The sequence below is a fragment of the Prionailurus viverrinus genome, chromosome A2 (assembly GCF_022837055.1).
Source record: "Prionailurus viverrinus isolate Anna chromosome A2, UM_Priviv_1.0, whole genome shotgun sequence".
NCBI lineage: Eukaryota > Metazoa > Chordata > Mammalia > Carnivora > Felidae > Prionailurus > Prionailurus viverrinus.
This window is the reverse complement of record NC_062562.1, coordinates 121,177,834-121,198,159: the sequence shown is the minus strand read 5'-3', so window position 1 is coordinate 121,198,159 and position 20,326 is coordinate 121,177,834. Positions and strand designations below refer to the sequence as shown.

Here is a 20,326-nt window from a genome sequence, read left to right as displayed (position 1 = left end):
TTCATAGTTTAATCTTTAACAATGCCTTTGTTCAACAACTAGCTCTCAAAGTTCCTGGAAAGGTAACCATTGGTTTTAACATAGCGACTGGGGCCCAGAGAAGTCACAGTCTTGACAAATGGTCAGTGAATGAGTTGGCAGAAGCTGGATTAGTGTCAGTTTTTCTAAAAATCAAATTTCTCTAGGAAGATTCACTTATTTATGTTTCTGTTTGTTCATTTATTATTTTTTTTTACGACTGTTACAGGCTATGAATTGTCTATTGAGACAAGAACAGAATATCTGAATATAATTGTAACCAAGTTTGGAAGTGTGGAAAACAGGTTGGATGTAGAGCCACAAATAAATCCTAGCTTTAAGTCTTGGCCCTACTACTCACCAGTGGTGTAATCTTAAGGAGGTCACTTATGTACTTCTCTGGCTCCAGTTTTCTAGTCTCCAAGATGAAAGAATTGGTCCACACGAATATCTAATATCTCACATCTGTCTAAAATACCATGACTCATTATTTAGACACATCACTTCAACAAATATTTGCTGATACCAATCGCATGCACATTTGTTATGGATTCTATCCCGGGGGGGCATTAAATACTATATAATAATTGTAATTATTATTATAACAGCCCCTCACATTTATGCAGAGCCTTCTAATTTACCAAAGAGAAAGTTTCCTTTGAGTCTTGAGGTTCTGTGGTTCTAGGAGATCAAGACAGACCTCCATAGAATGTTAGAGAAAGAAGAGTGCATTCCAGAAGAGCAAACAGAACACTTATTCCTGGGAAACGCGAGAGGTCATAACCAGGTAGTACCAAGGAATGAGGAACAAGCATTTTTTTTTTTTTTTTTGCCACATCTATCAGCTGTTTCACTTTCTCTTATCAAAAAAGCAAAGCCGAAAACTATTTTCTTCTGATGATAAGATTAATTATTGTAGAAAATTTGGAAGTTTTAAAGAAGTATTAAATAAGGAGAAACTACCCTATATCCAATATAATAGCCTGCTTTTCCTTTTCCCATTCTTGTCATTTTAATTGCTGTGTATAATTCCATCTTTTTGTTGTATAATAACTGACTTATTGTAAATTGTTTATAGTGTTGATAGTTTTTGTTATTCTAAGGAACACAGTGATAAATATCTGTGTTTATATTTAAAAAATTGTATGCTGAACATATGGCTTCCAGCTGTAATATTTAAGGATTAGTGAGACAATTTTAGCAAATCATATACCTTTGACCTTTAGCTTACTTGATTCTGCCAATATTGCTTTGTATTTACTTAGATTTTATGTTTCTAAACATTAAGAGGAACAGTTTGTCTGAATCCTTCAATATGATATATTTGAACTGGAAATAGCACCAATGTTTTCATATTATTCCAAATAGATATGATAAATTGTATGGTGAATACTCCCTCTCCCCCCCCCCCGCCCCCCACCGCCCCCGCCCTCCAGTTCTTAAGGCAATTGCTTCTAGTAGAGGATGTTTTGTTTAGAAAGTACTCAGTAAATGTTCAATACATTAAAAGATTCAGGCTAATTTAGTATAAACAAAAACATTTGAGAGGGATTTAAGAAGAAAACAACACTTCCTTATTCGTGATAATAGCCTTCATTTTCATTAGGAGACATGACAGCCAAGCAGAGTTCAGGAATTCTGGCAGTTAAATGAAAATTATGCAATGAAGTATGTTGTTGCTTTAATTCACCTCCATGAGAAACCATGACTCTAATAGTTATTTGATTAAATGTTAATGAGATCTACTAAATTGACCGAACTCTTACTTTTATGTATTAGATTTATGTCAATTAAAACAAGACGAGTTTTACCTCTTTCCTTTTTTAACATCTCTGAGTCAACATCTGCTTTCAAAGGAGGTGTTGTAACTACCCTGGTTATTTAAATATTAATGACTTCCATTAAAGGGAGCTGGAAGTTTGCAGCAGGAAGGTTGAGAAATTAGATGGTGTGATTAGTTCCTTATTTCTGCCGCCAGGAAAAAAACCTCTTACTGGAAGAGCTTTTTCCAGTATTTTTTTAATTCCACAGATCTTCTTTTTTTTTTTCCCCCGAACCAGTTGGAGAGTAAGATTGTTGATTTCAAGTATTCCTTGAAAGTAGCTACAGTATTAAAACAAGTTCACATAATTTTTTTTAATTTTTTTTTCAACGTTTATTTATTTTTGGGACAGAGAGAGACAGAGCATGAACGGGGGGGGGGGGGGTCAGAGAGAGAGGGAGACACAGAATCAGAAACAGGCTCCAGGCTCCAAGCCATCAGCCCAGAGCCCGACGCGGGGCTCGAACTCACGGACCGCGAGATCGTGACCTGGCTGAAGTCGGACGCTTAACCGACTGCGCCACCCAGGCGCCCCACAAGTTCACATAATTAATTTAGTGCCATAATGGTCAGTACCTTGGGCTTCTTGGGACTAACTTCAGTTTTTAAATTCATTTTGTTCCTTATGATAGTCCATAATAGGCAAGACCAGTTTTTAGCTGCATATTGTATTTGGTTGGGCTTGTTTACATGAAGCATGGGGAATTCTATTAAGTTAACCATGAAAGACTTGACAAGAATTATATATTTGATCACATTATAATTATAAATGTTTATCTTATTGGGGAAATGTGTCTGAAAAGCTTTTAAAATTTGCTACAAACAGTATTTTCATTTTATGCTAACTTGGGTTGCGACAAGCCTGTGGTAATAGATTTTTATACATTTCATGTTTTTAAGATGTTTTAATGGCGTGGTATTTTAAGGCACTGAACAGTCGGAGGCAGGCATTATATTTGCATAATTGTATATTTATTTTTACATCCAGAAACCTAAGTGAGTAAAGTATTTATTAGTTTCATGTACTCTATTTAGACTTTAGAGCTAAGAATTCGGATCTTGCTTAAATGGTAGTAGGTGCCGAGTAATGTAATAGCACTGATGGAAGGTCCTAATTCTTAGCGTTAAGGATTAAGGTGAAGTAAGTGAGGCACTTGACTAGGGTCTAAAATGTAAGAGAGTGCCAAAAAACTGGATAATCATGATAAATAGTATTTTAATGCAACATCTGGAAAAAAATAAAAATAATGCAAGAAAATCCACGATGAACAAAACATCACAATTTTAGAAAAAGATGAGATCTGACCCTGCATCTGCCCCTGACTCACCTTGTGCCGGGTCTTGGCCTTGACTGGGTTTACCATGTTCTTGGCTGCGGCATTCCTTATCCAAGGAATCAACATTTCCTTATCTAACATTAGTGCCATTAATCTTTGATTTCCTGGTTGAGTTATTAGGATATTCAAATCAGCTAAAAATACATGGGGAAGCCCATTGAAAATACAAATTACATATTTATTTACAAATGTAGGGAAATCGCCGACTTTAAGTCACTACTATTATCAGCCAAGGTGAGTAGTCTAAGCAAGCATCAGATTTGAAGACCTTTGAAAAACTGTTCACAAAGGTTGAGGCCTAGCTCTTGAGTTTATCAGCTAGCAATAAGGGCAGAGACCTGAAGATAGTTGTAGGACCTTCCCTTTCTTCTTTCTTTTTTGTTCTTGAATGCAAAGTTTGTGATTTGTAAGAGACAGAAGAGGTAAGCAGAAATCCACTTGGTTTATTTTAAATTTCTCTGCCCAAGTGCCCATGGACAACTGAAGTCTCACTTTTGCTCAAGCTGTCCCCCCCATAAGTGATGCTTTCTCCATTTCTCCTGCCCATCTGGGTTCCACCCACCCTCCCTTCACACCTAATCTTGTTAAGGCCTTCCTAGGTCCTCTTGGCCAGAGATATGTTCTCAGTCCTGTGCCTTCCCGTGGTAGGTAAGCATCTCTACCACACATTTGGTGATAAGTTACAGAGTCCTTGTTGTCTTGAAGTTTTACCTGATCCTGCATTGAGTTTACTTTTCAGACCACAGTTTTAGAAATAGAAATTGTTTCTCTAGTTAGATTGTGAATCCTTGAATAGCCCCTTCCTCTCCCTTAGACTGTGGACTTCAGGGTAAGCAGGGATTAGGTCTGTTTTGTTCAGGTGGTATCCAAGGTGCTTAGCAAAGGGCCTTTACACAGAACATTTATTTATTTATTTTACAATATACATTTTTTTTTAATGAAATAAATGAATGTCTTGTATATAAAAGGGCTGGGTAAATATTTACTCTTTGGATTCATCTGTTTTCATCCTAGGCCTAGAGAGACCGGTTGGTGCCATGTGGAAGACGATTGTTTTGGTGGTCGTGTTCATGTTCAGCCCTGGTAGCGGGATCTTTCACTCCTTATACAAAAATGTTCGGGTTTCCGTACCACATAAGGGAAACGTAGGAGAGCCATTATTTCTTACTCCCTATATTGAAGCTGGGAAACTTGAAGAAGGTAAGTTTAATAAAATCAGAAAACCACTGGGGTACTTTCAACAGTTTGGGGTTTTGTTTCATTTTGGTTTTTTAGCAGTTATTTTACAGGATTCAAAATACATTCTGGTATTTTTTTTAACCCAGCTGTTTTATTTCAAATATTAATGATTTGATGTCATGTATTATCAGAGTTTTGAGCTGAAATGAGAGTTGGTCAGGGACAGATTATCTGGCGGTCGAGTACCTACATTTCTATTTATAAAACTAGCGTAGTGCCTGTCCCCAGCTGGGCAATAATAAATACTAACCTTAGAACTTACTACACATACTGGTTCCGAGGATTCTACGTAAACTCACGTCAGCATCTTAACAACCCAGGCAGGTGTACCCATTTCACATCTAAGAACACTAAAGCAGAACGAGATTAAGTTACTTGCCAGAGTTGGGGGCACTTGGGTGGCTTCTTCAGTTAAGCGTCCGACTCTTAATTGAGGCTCAGGCCATGACCTCACTGTTTGTGAGTTCGAGCCCCACATCAGGCTCTGCACTGACAGCACAGAGCCTGCTTGGTATTCTCTCTCTCTGCCTCTGTCTAGCCCTCCCTTGTTTGCTTGCTCTCTCTGTCTCTCTCTCTCTCTCTCTCTCAAAATAGGTAAATAGGGGTGCCTGGGTAACTCAGTCAGTTAGGTGTCTGACTTCAGCTCAGGTCATGATCTCACAGTTCGTGAGTTCGAGCCCTGCACTGGGCTCTGTGCTGACAGTTCAGAGCCTGGAGCCTGCTTTGGCTTCTGTGTCTCCCTCTCTCTCTCCACTCCTCCCCACTCACTCTGTCTCTCTCTCTCTCTCTCTCTCTCTCTCAAAAATAAATGAAAACATTTAAAAAAATTAAAAAATAGATAAATAAACTTAAAAAAATTTTTTTAAAGTTACTTGGAGAGTCACAGCTGGTAGGTGCAGGGTTTACACCCAGACAGCCTCCCTCCGGAGTCTATGACCACAGGCATACTGTTGGGCCCCTCTGCACGGCAAGTTACTCAAACATTCTAGACCTCGGTGTCCTCATTAACAACATGGAGTCACAACCACTTAAGTCACAGGGATGTTATAAGAATCAGATGAGAAAACGCACATGAAAGCTCTATAACCTGTACGTTGCTCTCTAAATATTAGTGTTTGCAAATCACTTTTTATTTGGAAATTGTGGGGTTTCCAATAATTATTATTAATAGGAAAAAGATGTTATTGGGCATCATCGGAGACTAGAATTTATGACCTGCCTCTGTTCTTAATTCTTCCTTCTGTTTAGGTAAATCACTGGGTAGATAACACTACTTAATCTTTCTGGACATCAGTGGGTTCCTGAACTATAAAATAGTATATAGGCAGCTGTTTTCAAGTGTTGTTTGTAAAAGGAATCAGAGAAATGGGGTAGTGGCTGGAGGGAGCTGTGGGACCAGGAAGGGTCTTTAAACCGTAAGAGACTCTTAAAAACTGAGAATAAACTGAGGGTTGATGGGGGGTGGGAGGGAGGGGAAAGTGGGTGATGGGCATTGAGGAGGGCACCTATTGGGATGAGCACTGGGTGTTGTATGGAAACCAATTTAACAATAAATTTCATATTTAAAAAAAGAGAGAGAGAGAGAGAGCAGGAGACAATGTATTTGCTGATAGAAATGATTGGGAAGAGGGGACAGTTGATTGGGATGGGGGACTATTCCAGGAGCACTCTCTTTAGATGAAAGATGGGGAAGCTGGCCCATAGATGGAGACGTTGGTGTTTGCTTTGGAGGACTGACTGCTCTCGAATCACAGGCGGGACAACCAAGTTCATGGCTGTGAGGCTGCTAGGTTGGTAGACAGCAGGGGGATGTGGAAGTGATGCTGGAAATTTGAGGGAAATAATGATTTTCAAGATCAAAAATAAATCTATGTACTCCACAAAGAAGGTTAAAAATAAAGCAACGCTTCTTCATTCAAAATATTCTCACAGCTAACAGGGTATTATTGTTTTGGGTTTTGTTTGGTTTAAAACCAAAACGTTCTTGTATCTTGGGGGTGCACTGGAGTCCTGGTCATGTGTCTTTTTTCTGACGTACACGTCGACTCCATGTTTTACCATCTCTTTCCTGAGAAGAGGTGGAAAACTTGGATAAAATCGTCAGTGTATATTAGTGTACATTTTCTTAGAATTTATTAATTTATTTTGAGAGAGAGAGAGAGCCAGGAAGGGCCAGAGAAAGAGAGGGAGAGAGAGAATCCCGAGCAGGCTACGCATCATCAGTGCAGAGCCTGATGTGGGGCTCGAAGCCACGAATCGTGAGATCGTGACCTGAACCGAAACCAAGAGTCAAGACGCTTAGCTGACCGAGCCACCCAGGTGCCCCTGTGTACATTTGATGATGTAGCCAGCGACAGTGTAGTCAGAGAATGCAGTCATTCCTTTTTTAAAAAAGACTCATTTTGTTATTGATGTAGAAAAGTCATGAGAAGATGGTATTCCAATGGTACAGGCTCATATCACTAGACATATATGACGAGGCAAAATATCACCCAAATCTACAAAAACGGATCGCATGCATTCATTTGGGCTTCTTTAGTAAGTGGGTACTGATGGCTTAGATTATGTTCATTAACAACAAATCAAACCAAATCACTTAGTTAGAGCTGAAATGGCGTTGAATACTCATAACCAACCCTACCAATCCACACAGAAGGAATTTGAGACTCCCAAAACGTTACATGACTTGCCCAAGGATATGCAGGTAATAGGACCAGAGATGTGTTTAAGACCCAGATTTTCTGACTTCTGCTCTGGGATCTGCCTGCTCTAATTTGTTTCCCTTTGTTTTAGAATCTGGTGCTCTTCTGGAGTGACCAGATGCACACACATGAAACCAATTCAGGAATAAGGCAGTGAATACTAAAATACTAAAGTGTCACATTTTGAGGTAGGCATGTTGGAAATTTTGAGAAGGAAGCTATCCTATCGGTTGGTAGAGTCCAGAAAATAGCAATAGTGTAGTAAGAAAAATAACAAATCCTAATATTTAATAACTATATTCCCAATACATAGCACAGTTTCTATATGTAATAGGCATATATAATAAATACTTGCAGAATTTAAATTTTAAGCCTGAATATATGCCAGACATGGGTTTTACACACACATTAGCTTATTTAACTCTCAGAGCAATGGCAATGAAGAATGCATAATTATTGTTCCCATTTTAGAGATCAGGAAACTGAGGCCCAGAGGAATTAAATATCTTGCTCAGAGCCATTTAATGATAGTAAGTGGTGCCATTATAGTAGTAATTACTGAAGATAGTAATGCCAGAGGTGGCATTAAAACCTATCTTTGCTGGCTCCAGAACCCAAGGTATGAACCACTGTACTATGTGACTAGATCCAAACTAGGAAAGGATCTGTGTATACTGAGTGAGGAAAACAGTTAAGGCATTTAGCGCAAGCGACGTGTGGTGGTGTGTCTGTTTCATACATCTTGGAGGAACCAAGTGAAAACACAGAGAAATCCATCTGAGAGACTGTCCACATCCCTACCACTCCTGTATTCCTTGTTTACAAACATTTCACTGTTGCGGTCATCAGCAGTAGCAAGGAAGGTTTCTGAGGGAGGTAGTTTTCATCTTCTGCCCTTCTGTGCCAAGTCTGATAGATCGCCATCTGATGGATGACAACTTCTAAAATAGTAAAACTGATGTAATGTCACTTTCTAAAGTTCTGTTACGCAGTCAAAATCTTTGAATGGAATTTTGAGTGGCTGATCCAAATTCTGGTACATCTGGGTATTCACATACAGCCCTGATAACATAATTAAGGATAATTTTATTCATCCGCTTTACTGAAAGTTCAGGAAGCTCTGGACAGATGGTCAGCTCATTCCCCTAAATCCCTTTTGTTTATTGAGTCTGTCAAAACCTTAGGCGCATGAGTCTTAGTATCGCAATGGAACATTCTTGAGATAAACAGTAATTCACAAAAAGACAAGGGCGTTTTTATTTTTTAATCTCCCAATTAGCTGGCTTAGTTTTGTGTAATTGTAATTGCACGTTTACTTTCTCTGCAGCTAGAATAAACCCTTGAAACAAAATGAATAAAGGAGGCAAATTTTTAAATATTTACAAACACTGCCTTTTCACGAACTTTAAAGACTATTTTGTTATTAGGTGTCACTTTATTATCACTTACGGTCTGGCCGTGTCTTGTGCAGTACTGTTGATGACTGAAGACTTTGTAAATGTGAAATGCACCCTGATTAGCTGCTTCAAGTCCTTCTTTGGTCACAATCCGATCTTTTTCAAAGTGTTAATATCATAAACATTGGTAACTGCAGTGAATAATAAGGAGGAAGTGAAATCACTTCAAAGAAAACCTTTTCCTTTTTTTTTAAACTGTTTTGAACATTTGAATTGTGAGTCATGGTTCCAGGAAGTAAGAAACCCCTACATCTTCGGAGTTTATTTTCCACATTCCATTGGTAGACTCTGGAAGGATGAACCGAACGTTTGAAAATACAAAATATCATTTTAGTTGAAAGAGCTTGTAATTATTTTACCGTGACTTCGTTAAAGGAAATTTAAGAATTGAAATGGGGTGAAACACTTTTTAGTGAGCCAGAAAAAGTCCTTCTAAATTCTTAAGACCTTAATAAGGCCTGCCTTCTTTCGGAGGATTTTGTAGAAATATGCTAATCCTAGTGCATTGCCAATGCGTAAATCAGCTGTACCTGTGGATATGAAGACAAGACAATTTCCCTGCTTTCCAGTAGCCCCTGATCTTCAAGGCAAGGCAGGAAATGTACCTGAGGAGGTACAAGGTAGCAGAGAAACAACTTTGGAAGCTTCAGAAAGGGAGGGCTGGGGGAACATCGGAGTCATTGTCAGAGCAGGCCAGCAGACCTTGTGCTGTGCTGGCCTCAGAGAGATTGATTGATTCAATCATCTCTCTCCCATATTCCATTCCCTCCAGCTCCTTTCTATTACATATTTTCTTTTCTCATTCTTCTTCGACCTTTCTCATTTTTCTCTGTCTTCTTTCTCGAATCCCTGCTGCTCACATACCTCGCTGTGAGTCACATCTCATTTGTTCCTAACCCTTCTACCTTCAGGTCTCTATCCACCTTTTTGGGGGTTCTCTGATTCTGAGAAGATTGATAGTTTGGGGGAAAATATGTCAGAAGTGTTTTCGGTACCACATTCCAGTTACAAAAGAAGTCTGGGGATATGATCTATAGCATAGTGACTACAGTTAGTAATATCATATTGCATATTTGAAAGTTGCTAAGAGAACAGATCTTGAAAGTTCTCATCACCAGAAGAAAAAATTGTAACTACGTACGGTGATGGGTGTTTCCTAGATGTTGTGGTGACCATTTTGCAATATATGCAAACGTCAAATTGTTAGGTTGTACATCTGAAACTCATATAATGTTCCTTGTCCAATATATCTCAATTTTTTAAACAGAAAAAAAAAAAGTTTTGAAAGGCTGCCCAGCCCTGGAGGGTCAGCCTTCTTTGGGCTAATTGAGAGCGGAAGCAAAGTGGGGTGGGGTGGAGGCAAGGCTGCTGGAGGGAAGGGTGGAGGCTGGCAATCACCACTTTCCCTAAACATCCCCCTTTTCCTTTGCTTGAGATGCTCCTCTCCCTTTCTTTTTTCTTTTTCTGGCAGCAAGGGATAGGTCTTTTTGAGAAGAGCATGGGAAGAGCTAGAGAAGCTGGATTGAGTTAAGCAATCTTCCCTGGGGGAACCAGACGCCGCCAGAAAAAGGCAGAGTTTTCTAGACAGCACGTGGGGTGGCCCACAAGCCAGTGATGATCTTCGCTTCCTTTGCCCGAGCCCTTATTTTAGATGCAACTCCGTGTGCTGAGTTTGATCCCCACAGAAAGCCCAGGGTGGGGGAATCGGTATCCACATCTTGCACAAGAGGAAAGAGAGGCTCAGAGAGATAAGGCAGCTTGCCAGGGGGGGCCTGGTCAGAATCACAAACCTGGGTCTACCCATGTTCTTCCTATGGTACTAGCCTAGCAGGACCCTTCAGAAACTGCTCTTGAGACCCTGCCTTTATCCCACCATCTCTTCTGCTCCCAGATGCTACTTGTTCCTAATCAGCAGGTGCATTTCACAGGTAACAATAGCTGTGCTCCCTACGAGCCAGCTTCTTTTCTAAAGGTGGTACATGCATGGGCCCTTATTCTCATTGACACGTGAAGTCATCCACCTTCCGTGGATGAGAAACTGAAGCACAGGCAGGTCAAGGGACTGCCCAGGGACCACAGAGACGGTCAGTAGCAGCGTAAGGATCAGCAAAGTACGAAGGAAAGGGAACAGTGCTGTCTAGATGAGAGTTTCCCTGCCAGGAGGCAGGTTCATTTTAAAAGAGGAACTTGCAGCCCCGATGCCATGGTGTGCTGGTAAGTGTCACAAGCAGCTCTGTGGGGACGGGGTCCTGATTTGCACGCTGATCTGTGCATGTAGACGTTCTTACCATGGCTTGTTGCCTGCTAGTGGTGATGTTGCTAATGCTAAGGTGGGAAGAGGCGCTAACAGCTTGAGAGCCTATGGGCTCCAGCACCCTGCTGAAGGCATCTTTAGTGGGTGGTGTGTGTGAAGGACTAAGCTTCCTGACCTGCTCCTCTCTCTAACCAGTCTCCTACTTAATATGTGTCAGACATAAATAGCTTTTCTTCAATCATTAGTTTTTACTGGGGACACTTGCTTTGTCAGCATTAAGGAATCTTTCTTCACCTAAACTCCCCTTCAGTTCCCCCTACCCCCTGCCATCCATGTCCCATTTCTCCTCCATTGTTTTCCTAATCACTGCTTGAGCTCCCTTCCCGCCCCCCCCCCCCCCCCCCCCCCCCGTGCCACCCTTACTTTGGGACTAACTCTTTGGTTGAGAAGCAGTGTAGCAGGGTCAGAGAAGGAGCAAACTCTGCACTCTGACTGCTAGGTTTGAATCCCAGCTCTCCTTTACTAGCTGTGTGACCTTGGGCAAGTTACTCACCCTCTCTGAGCTTCAGCTCATCTGTAAAGTGGGGATAATAATTACACCTACTGCATAATGGAAAGCCCTCGGTACTGTAGCCTTTAAAGTGTTAGCCCCTCTTAGTATTATTTACTCCTGGGTGTCCTCACGCTATCTGAGCAGTCCCTCTTTCCCCCTCCCTGTCCCTGTCCCTTTGGTGCCATAAAAAAGCCAGACCTCTGCCCTCTACAACTATCCTGTTGTCTTATTTGGTTTCCTGTGAGTAGCTATGAGGCCATGAGGTCACCCCTCGTCTCACTGCCTGCCTCTCCCTACCCTCCCAGCCATCCCCACTCCCCACATGCGTCAGCCTATTTCCCTTAATGGAAGTGGCAGGCCCCTTGCTTTCATGATAAGGAGAGTGTGGAGAACATAGGCTTTCCGGAGGCTGAGAGCTGCTTAGCTATGTTGTTTTCCTTGTACCTGCCTCACCTTTTGGGACTTGGTGACTTCTGCCCTGGCCTTTTTATTTATTTATTTCTATTTTATTATTATTATTTTTTAATGTTTATTTCTGAGAGAGACAGTGACAGAGCGTGAGCAGAGGAGGGGCAGAGAGAGAGAGAGAAAGAGAGAGAGGTAGACACAGAATCCGAAGCAGGCTCCAGGCTCTGAGCTGGGCTCGAACCCCTGAACTGTGAGATCATGCCCTGAGTCAAAGTCGGGCGCTTAATCAACTGAGCCACCCAGGTGCCCCCACTTTGGTTTCCTTTTTAGAGTGGAGCTGAGGATAAGTGATTTTCTTTCTTTTTTCTTAGAAAGAAATCTTATTATAGCTCATAAATATATTTGGGGACCAAAGAAAAAAAGGTTAAAAATGCCCCTTGGCTACATTGTAAATGTGGAATATGTGGAACTGGCCAGGGCAAGCTGGAATTTGCTATAGTCCGTACCTTTATGCCAGTCTCCTGGTAGCTTTTCTGTTGGCTCCCTCCCAGACCTGGCCCATGAGAGGGAGAAGACCAGAGATGAGGCAGAGATAGCTAACTCGATATTATTTCTCTAATCCTCGGCTACATTCTTTTTTTCCACTAGCAAAAAAACAGAGTTTGGTTCCTCCTTTCCCTGCATCGAATGTGAAGAGTTACGCTGGCTACATCACTGTGAATAAGACCTACAACAGCAACATTTTCTTCTGGTTCTTTCCAGCTCAGGTAGGCCTGCGAGAGCACTCTATGAGGACACTAACCCTCAGGAGCTGAGAATGCTCCCTAGCGCAGAAATGTTAGCCTAGGAAACCATACTTTAAAAAAAAAAAAAAACAAAAAAAAAACCAACTTTTTTTTTTTTTCGCATCTTTTAGATTTTTTTTCTAAAAATAAGCGCCAGTGACTCCGTGTGGTGTTCCTGTTTATGTGCAGGAAACAAATGTTTGCAGGCAAGGTCCAGCTCTTAAATTCCTTGCAGCCTTATTCAGAATATTAATATTACCACCTTCTTCCTGCCACCGTCTTCTTAAATCATTCTGTCGTTGTTTTGTTCTAAAAATACCTTGGGCAAGGCTGGGCGGTGGGGAGCCGAAGAGCCGAAGAATGATAAGCGATGGGGAGATTCCCGAAATATACAGGTGTGATACATGTCGAAAGGTAGTTGATTGTGGACTTCTGTGGCTGCTCTGTCCTCTGTCCCCGTGGGCTTTGCAGTGCCAGCTCTTATTTTTGCGCCGCCTCCTTCATGCATCCGGTATCCATTAACTGAGTGCTACTCCATGGGAACATGGAAGAGAGAACTAAACTTATGATGGGGCTTTGGGGGAGCAGTGGGAAAGCAGTGCTAATCTAGGATGGCTTCCAGAAGGCGAATCACTTACCTTCTCAGGTCCATACACACAGCTGGATACATTCTTGTACTTTACCAGTCTTGACTTAGCACACCCAGGTGCACACACATGCACACGCACATATATGCATGTCACACAGCTCTTCAGCGTGAACAAACCACTTTTGCCTTACGGGTACTGTTGGGCAGAATTGGTAGAGGTGCTGAGCTGCATAAATAAATTGTATCCCACCCCAGGATAATTTTCTATTTTCATTTTCCAAATTGGATTTGGTTTAGAAGCCAGAGAAAACAAAGAAAAAGCTATCCCTGCGGAGGGTTGTATTTATATTTGCATGTGATTTGCATATCGTCGTGTTGCATCTAGAAAATTGTTTAATCTCGGATAGTTTTCAAATCAAATTGCCTTTGTTGGTACTGTTGGGTTGGCTTTTCTTGACTTCTCATTTCTGCCTTCCCACCCACGGCTTCTGACATAGTTGGCCGCATAGCCAACTATGTGAATGGGAGGAAACATATTAGAATTGGTGAAGAATTCCAGATGCTTTTTGGTTGGGCTCATAGTAGTGTTCAGACTGTTGCCTACTCCAGGAAGACTTTCCCGAACCCTGGAGAATTTCTTAGTTCTTCCTTGATGTTATTGTTGAGTGCGCGGACGGGGTGCTTACTGCACAAAATTGAAGGAGAGACTTGCCCTCAGGGTTATATAGGTGCCATGCTGGCACCCAAGTGTCCCCCAGACTCCTGCTGCCACCTCCCATTGGTGGAATCCAACTGGAAACCAGAGGTGAGGGGTGGGGGAGTCCAGTTCTAGAGGTCTGTCTACCAGGGCACAGAACAGAGTAGAGAATGCAATAGAGAAGCAATGAGGAAAACATCCAAATACTCAATACAACTGTCTTAAAGAGAATTGGTGTACATTAAGCCTACCAATAAGACCTAGTTCTAACAGGTGGACATTTTTCTCATGTTCTTGGAAATCTCTTCAACTTTATGCCTTCCAGAAACCATACGATACATGTGCAGTTTTGATATCACACCTTTCAATATCCTTGAATGGAGGCATTTATCATGAACCCCTTTGTATTAGTTCTCTATTGCTCTTGTACAAATTACCACAGACTTAGTGGTTTAAACAACACAGATTTATTAGCTCACAGGTCTGTAGGTCAGAAGTCTGACATAGGCCTCACTGGCTAAAATTAAGGTGTCAGCGGGGCTGTGATCCTTCTGGAGGCTCTCGGGGGGGATCTCTTTCCCTGCCTTTTGCATTTTCTGGAGGCTGCTCACAGTCCTTGCCTCATGGCTCCTTCTTCCATCTTTACAGCCTGCGTCAGTGGGCTGAATCCTTCTCACGTTGCATCACTCTGGCCTACTCCATGGTCACATGACCGTCTCTGACTCTTGTCTTCTGCTGCCCTCTTTTACATTTAAGGACCCTTGTGATTGCATTGGGCCCACGGGATAACCCAGGATGATTTCCCCCATTTTAAAGCCAGTTGAGGGGCGCCTGGGTGGCGCAGTCGGTTAAGTGTCCGACTTCAGCCAGGTCACGATCTCGCGGTCCAGGAGTTCGAGCCCCGCGTCAGGCTCTGGGCTGATGGCTCAGAGCCTGGAGCCTGTTTCCGATTCTGTGTCTCCCTCTCTCTCTGCCCCTCCCCCGTTCATGCTCTGTCTCTCTCTGTCCCAAAAATAAATAGACGTTGAAAAAAAAAAAATTTAAAGCCAGTTGACTGGCAACCTAATCCCATCAGCTACCTTAATTCCCTGTTACCATGTGGCTTAACCTATTTACAGGATCTAGGGATATGGATGTGGATACCTTTGAGAGCCATTGTCCTTTTACCAGAAAGAAACACCTTGCACAGCTAAAATGGTGTGGACAGAGGTGTAGTGTTGCCCCACGTACCCACTTGGGGGAGGGCTGGAATGGGGGCCTGAAGACGCGAGTGTAGCCTATGGGGTCACCTTTCCTAATCCCGCTCAGTGTTCCTCTGAGGCCTGCGGGGGGGCTCTACCTCCCCCTCCGCGCTCTCTGCCTCCTTTAGCTCGGAGAAACCCCATTTCCTACTTTCTCTTCTGCTTGGATGGCTGTTTCTGATAGCAGTGAGTTCCCCACTGACATCTGCATGTTGAGTCTCCAATAGTAATAATCCAGATTTGTGAAAACAGGAATTAATGGGGTGGGGCGGGGGGAGAGAAGTGGTCCAATGAAAACAAAACGAAGACTCAGTCATTTCTTTCTGAGGTGGCCTCTGAGCAGGTATACAGAATTATCTAGAATAGAGGTGGTGCTCCAGGACTGGAAAGCCGGTCAGGGAAATGGGCCTAGACTCTGCATCCTCTCCTGGTTGCCAGACCGAGATCTGAACCCCCGCTGCATTAAACAGTGACGGGCTGTTAGGGGCCCCCCTTAATTCAATGAAGACCTAGCGATGCATCCACTGGCCAGATTATGCTCTTTTGGGCCCAGGACTGTAGCCCTCAACACATTCTTAGATGAGCCCAAACGACATAAACTCGAGGCCGCCACACGGGAAAAAGATGTTAGAGCACAGCGTGTTCTATTGGAAGTGATAGGCTCAGCTTCAGGGGGGAAACGGACAGGGATGAAAGGCTGACAATTGTCACCATGTGGCAGCCAGGATAGATTTTTCTGAGACCTCCTTACCCAGGGAGGCCACATGCAGAGCTGGCATCTGAGGCCCCCAAGCAACCATTCTTGCCAAGCCAGTCAGGCTGTAAATTATGGAACAGGCCATATCTCCTTCTTGAGTGTAGAAGATAAAGCATGTGAGGAGAAGCAGTGGTCACCGAGATGGGGGAGAGTTCCTCTCATTTGGCAGAAATATCCGTTCATTGCCTGTCACGGGGAGGCAGCCGATACTCATCAGGAGAGAAATGACCCTTTACAAAAATTGAAGGTGGAGAAAATAAGAGACTCAGGAAGGATGCTGCACTTGTAATATCCTCTGAGTATTTTTTTTTGGGGGGGGGGATGCTGTTTCTCAAATTAGTTTTGTTTTCCTGTTATTTCTGTGAGACTCCCCTGTTATTGTATACAAATCAGTGCATAATGGATTCCAGAGCTGGAAATTTTTTGGTGTGTAGCCGGGAGGCAATCTGTGAGAGAAATAATAGGCATTTTCCGTGGGATAAAAAGTATAATGAAGCCAATAAAAATGTAACAATTGTAATGGCTTTTGTTAATTGAACATTAACTAGGTACAAAACACCGTGCATATTCTTATTTAAACCTTACGAGCACCACATGGGGAATGAATTGTAATCCTTCTTTAATAGATGAAGAGAATTACAGGGTAAATAATTAGCCCCAAGTTGACCAACTAGAGATTGGCAGAACTTGAATTTAAAACTAGGCCTCTGGTAGAGAAATCTTTGCTCTTGATCGCTGTGTGTCGGTCCTGAGAATCAACTAGCCATGGAAGGTGCTAGACTCCGGTCATTAACATTATAGCTCTTGAGTTAGTCAAGCTTGCGTAAAATCTTGGCTCCACTACTTACGCCAGATGTGAGGATCACAGTACCTACCTGATGATGATTTTGAGACAAATGAGAGAATGTGGGAAAACCTTAGATTGGTGCCTGATACATAGGAAGTAGTGTTGCTATTCTTATTATTTCATAATTATCATCAGTATTATCATCAGTATCATTAGTTTTCCTGTTATTAACACAAATACTGTATATAAAAAGTATAATGAAGCTTAGTTCTTAAGCCAGTCACAATGCGGGATGTTAAAGAAGACAGGAAATGGGCCATTCCAAACTGGAAGTCCCTGAATGCCAGCGAAGAATGCAAATTAATTGTTGGGGGGGGCGTGTTAATACATTACAAAGCGAAACTGGGGTTTTCCACATTTAAGAAGATAAAAAGGCAGAAGATTATTATTGTTAAAATTAGAATCCTTCCCAATGGAGAAAGATACGCAGTATTTGACTTTGTCTTATAGGAATATAGGTAATTCGTTGAATTATTTGCATCAAATGTGATGGAGCCCAAACCTGAGGCATTTAGACTTAGGCCTAAGCCCCTTTACTAGACCCCATCTTGCTCCTCTGGCCACGGGGAGTTGCTGGGATTCCTAGAATCTGAGTATCTGGTGACTGAGAAAGTTCAGTATCATATTGAGGAGTCAGCAAGGTTGGAACAGAGTGAGGTAGCCAGCCTCCCAAGAGCGATCTTTAGTTTCTTGATGTCCATGCTCCTGTGTAGTCACCCGCCATATTGAATTAAGGCTGGCCTTCGCGACCAATACACTATAGCAGAAGTGATGGTGTGTGACTTAGAAGGCTACTATTAAGGGCAGTGCTGCTTCCGCCTTGGTCTCTTGGATCACTCACCCTGAGGGAAGCCAGATGCCATTGGGAGGACACTAAGACAACCATATGGATAAACCTGTTTGGAGAGGAAGTGAATGTTCCACCCACCAGTCAGCACCAACATTAGATGATCTTCATCCAGCCCAAGTCAGATGACTGTAGCCCTGGCTGATATCTTGGCTGTCACTTCGTGAGAGATCTTGAGCCAGAACTGTCCAGTCAGACGTCCCCAAATTCCTGGTCCACAGAAAGCACGAGAGATGATAAATGAATATTGTTATCTTAGGCCACTAGGTTTTGGATGCATGTTATACAGCATTAGATGACTAATATAGCCTCACGTCCTATACTCTTTGGGCTGTGACTACGATATCTTATGACAACTAGAACTCATTCCGGTTCTGTCCTGTTACTTGCTTCACAGTAATAGAGCTATCAACATTTTCCCTGGACAGTGAACATGATATTAGGCTTTGTCAGTAGAGGGTGCTGGAGAGACATTGCAGGAGGAAGTTGGCTTCTCTTCCTGTTCCCTTGTCCTGCATTTCACTTTCTCCTGGCCCTGCTGTCCAGTCCGTCAGCAGGGCGTGTGTGGGAACATCCAGTAGCCCTCTGCTCTAGCTGGGCGCCCAGACCGCAAAGACCCTCAACAACCTTATAATCCTGGCTCCGTCCCAGTGACCACCTGGCTGCAGCTCCTTCAACACAGATGCCATAACATCCTAGGCCATGCCAGCGAGCAGGTTCCCTAAGCCAACCCTCAGCAGCCTTGGCCACCTGTACCCGAGGCTGGTTTCCCACCGCCTTCCCAACGGGGACCCCGTGCACTCCAGGTTGTGTGCCACTTTCACACAAGTGGACTCCCAACATTTTGACTTGCTCTGTACCTGCTCCCACCAGCCACAGACCGCTTTTCCCTGGAGGCCTTTCCTCCTTGCCCCTGGATTCCTGGCCAGTTTTGAGCCAGGCAACCCAGTGAACTTCTCAGCCACCCAGTGGGTATAACCATACCTTCTCCAAGGAGGTCTAGACCATAGTCTTGGGACTTACACCTTAGGGTATAAGCCTTGGGAAGAGCCCCATCCCTGCCATATGAGTTTGCCCATCCCTGGGCACTTTCCCTCAGTCCAGAGTACTCTTTGGAGTTCTCCTCACATATTTATGGTTATCCCCCATTATAATGAATATCTCTTTAAAATTTCCCTGTTCCTTGGTGGACCCAGGAAGCCTGTCCAGCATACTGATATTTGGCCAACACTGAGGATGTGCCTCTTGGGGGAGCCGACCCCCCCTGGCATTACATCCCCACTTCTGCCCACCGGTGGGTGGGTGTGATACCCATGGTGGATGGGGACCAGAGCAAACACTGGAACCTGTAACAGAATTAAAGGTCAACATTTCCATATGAAAAGTAACAATAACTTTAAAATGGGAAAATTTAAAAATTAAAATTGCTACATGGTTTCTGTCTTCTGATTGGACCCTAACTAATATATCCACCCCATTCTAAATCCTTCTCTCCTGCCCTGAGACACCAAGGGCAGAAAGTATGGTCAACTGGAAAGGCATCAGGAGCCGGGACAGCCAGTCTTTCTGTCTCAGCCTTATTCTGACCAAGGCCACAGGATCACTTATCTGTGCCTCATTCCTCTCTCTTGGCAGATCAACATGCTTTGTTTCTCCAGGTATCTGGCAGAAGATGGCTGCCCTACAGTTTCTGCCTTTACCTGTTCTCGAACTATGCAGTCACCAAAGATCCACTAGCACTTCTGCTAGGGGCAGATGTGATTGGCCCACTCTGGGTCAGGTGTTCTTTCTCGGTCCAGTCAGCTAAAGCTGAGGGTGCCGTTTCGTGTGATGTAAGCATGACTAATGGGCCCTTTCTTTTGGTAAATGGAGAGTCAGTTCCTAGAGAAGGGGTTGTGGATAGAACAGATCTCTGGAAACTATGTCTACCACAGATGGCCGTAAATCCATTAGTCATACGACCAAGATTTGGAGGTCGTAGATATTTGTCCTCAGACTTGCACTGTTTATCGTCTTTGCTATTATTGTAATAACGGCACTGGAGATCTGGAGGAAGAGAAGGTAGGTGAGACAAAACAAGGAGAAAGCAGCTAAAAGTGATAAATGACAGATCATTCCGTCCATAGACATATTCAAAATGCAGAAACCGTTGTGTGCCTGATTTAACATGGAGAAGACGGCGACTAACTTGTTCAACCATTTCTTTGTTTGCAACAAGAATGGGAAAGACAGGCCTCTCTCCAGCACCACCCCGCCTAAATTCTAAATTCCAACTTTATGGCATGAGGCACCAACAGAGAAGCCATAACTGCCTCATGAAGGAATGAGAGCCAAGTACAAAGGTTAAGAAGGAGAAAGGTAAAGAAGATTCTAGTGGTGTGGAAGTTGGCTCAAATTAATGAGATGACTCAAAGCTCCATGAGAGTCAGTGGGAGCTTGGTAGTTATGTCAAGAGGCCTCAAAACAGAAAACAAACAAACAAGCAAACAGAAAAACCAAAACACGTTTGAGGAAGTTAGTTTTCCCGACGATGGGGCAATGGCAACAATCGTAGTAGAGGAAGATTTAGCGAGAGGTCAACAGCAACCACTGTAAGTAAAAATTCTTCCCCAAAGCACAAAATGTCTTAAGCAAGTTGTTTATATGTATTGGGAGTGGGTGTGTAGAATTAAAATGTTACTAGTTAGCTAGTTAGCGATTCTAGCCACAAAACCAATTGCGTTAAATAAAACTCGCTGCCTTGATTAAACCATTAATGCAGCAGCTGAAGTAT

General features: G+C 42.9%; 1 protein-coding gene across 3 annotated transcripts in view; it reads left to right on the top strand.

Annotated features, from left to right (window-relative positions):
- The first annotated feature begins 782 nt into the window (after positions 1-782).
- The window catches only part of CPVL (carboxypeptidase vitellogenic like), a 118,924-nt gene continuing 99,380 nt past the window's right edge, over positions 783-20,326 (top strand). For all 3 annotated transcript variants that reach the window (XM_047849033.1, XM_047849031.1, XM_047849030.1), the window contains exons 1-3: positions 783-805; positions 4,192-4,377; positions 12,439-12,557. In XM_047849033.1, the coding sequence (XP_047704989.1) occupies positions 4,215-4,377; positions 12,439-12,557 (282 nt within the window). In that variant the 5' untranslated portion in view covers positions 783-805; positions 4,192-4,214. The remainder of the gene's footprint in view (positions 806-4,191; positions 4,378-12,438; positions 12,558-20,326) is intronic.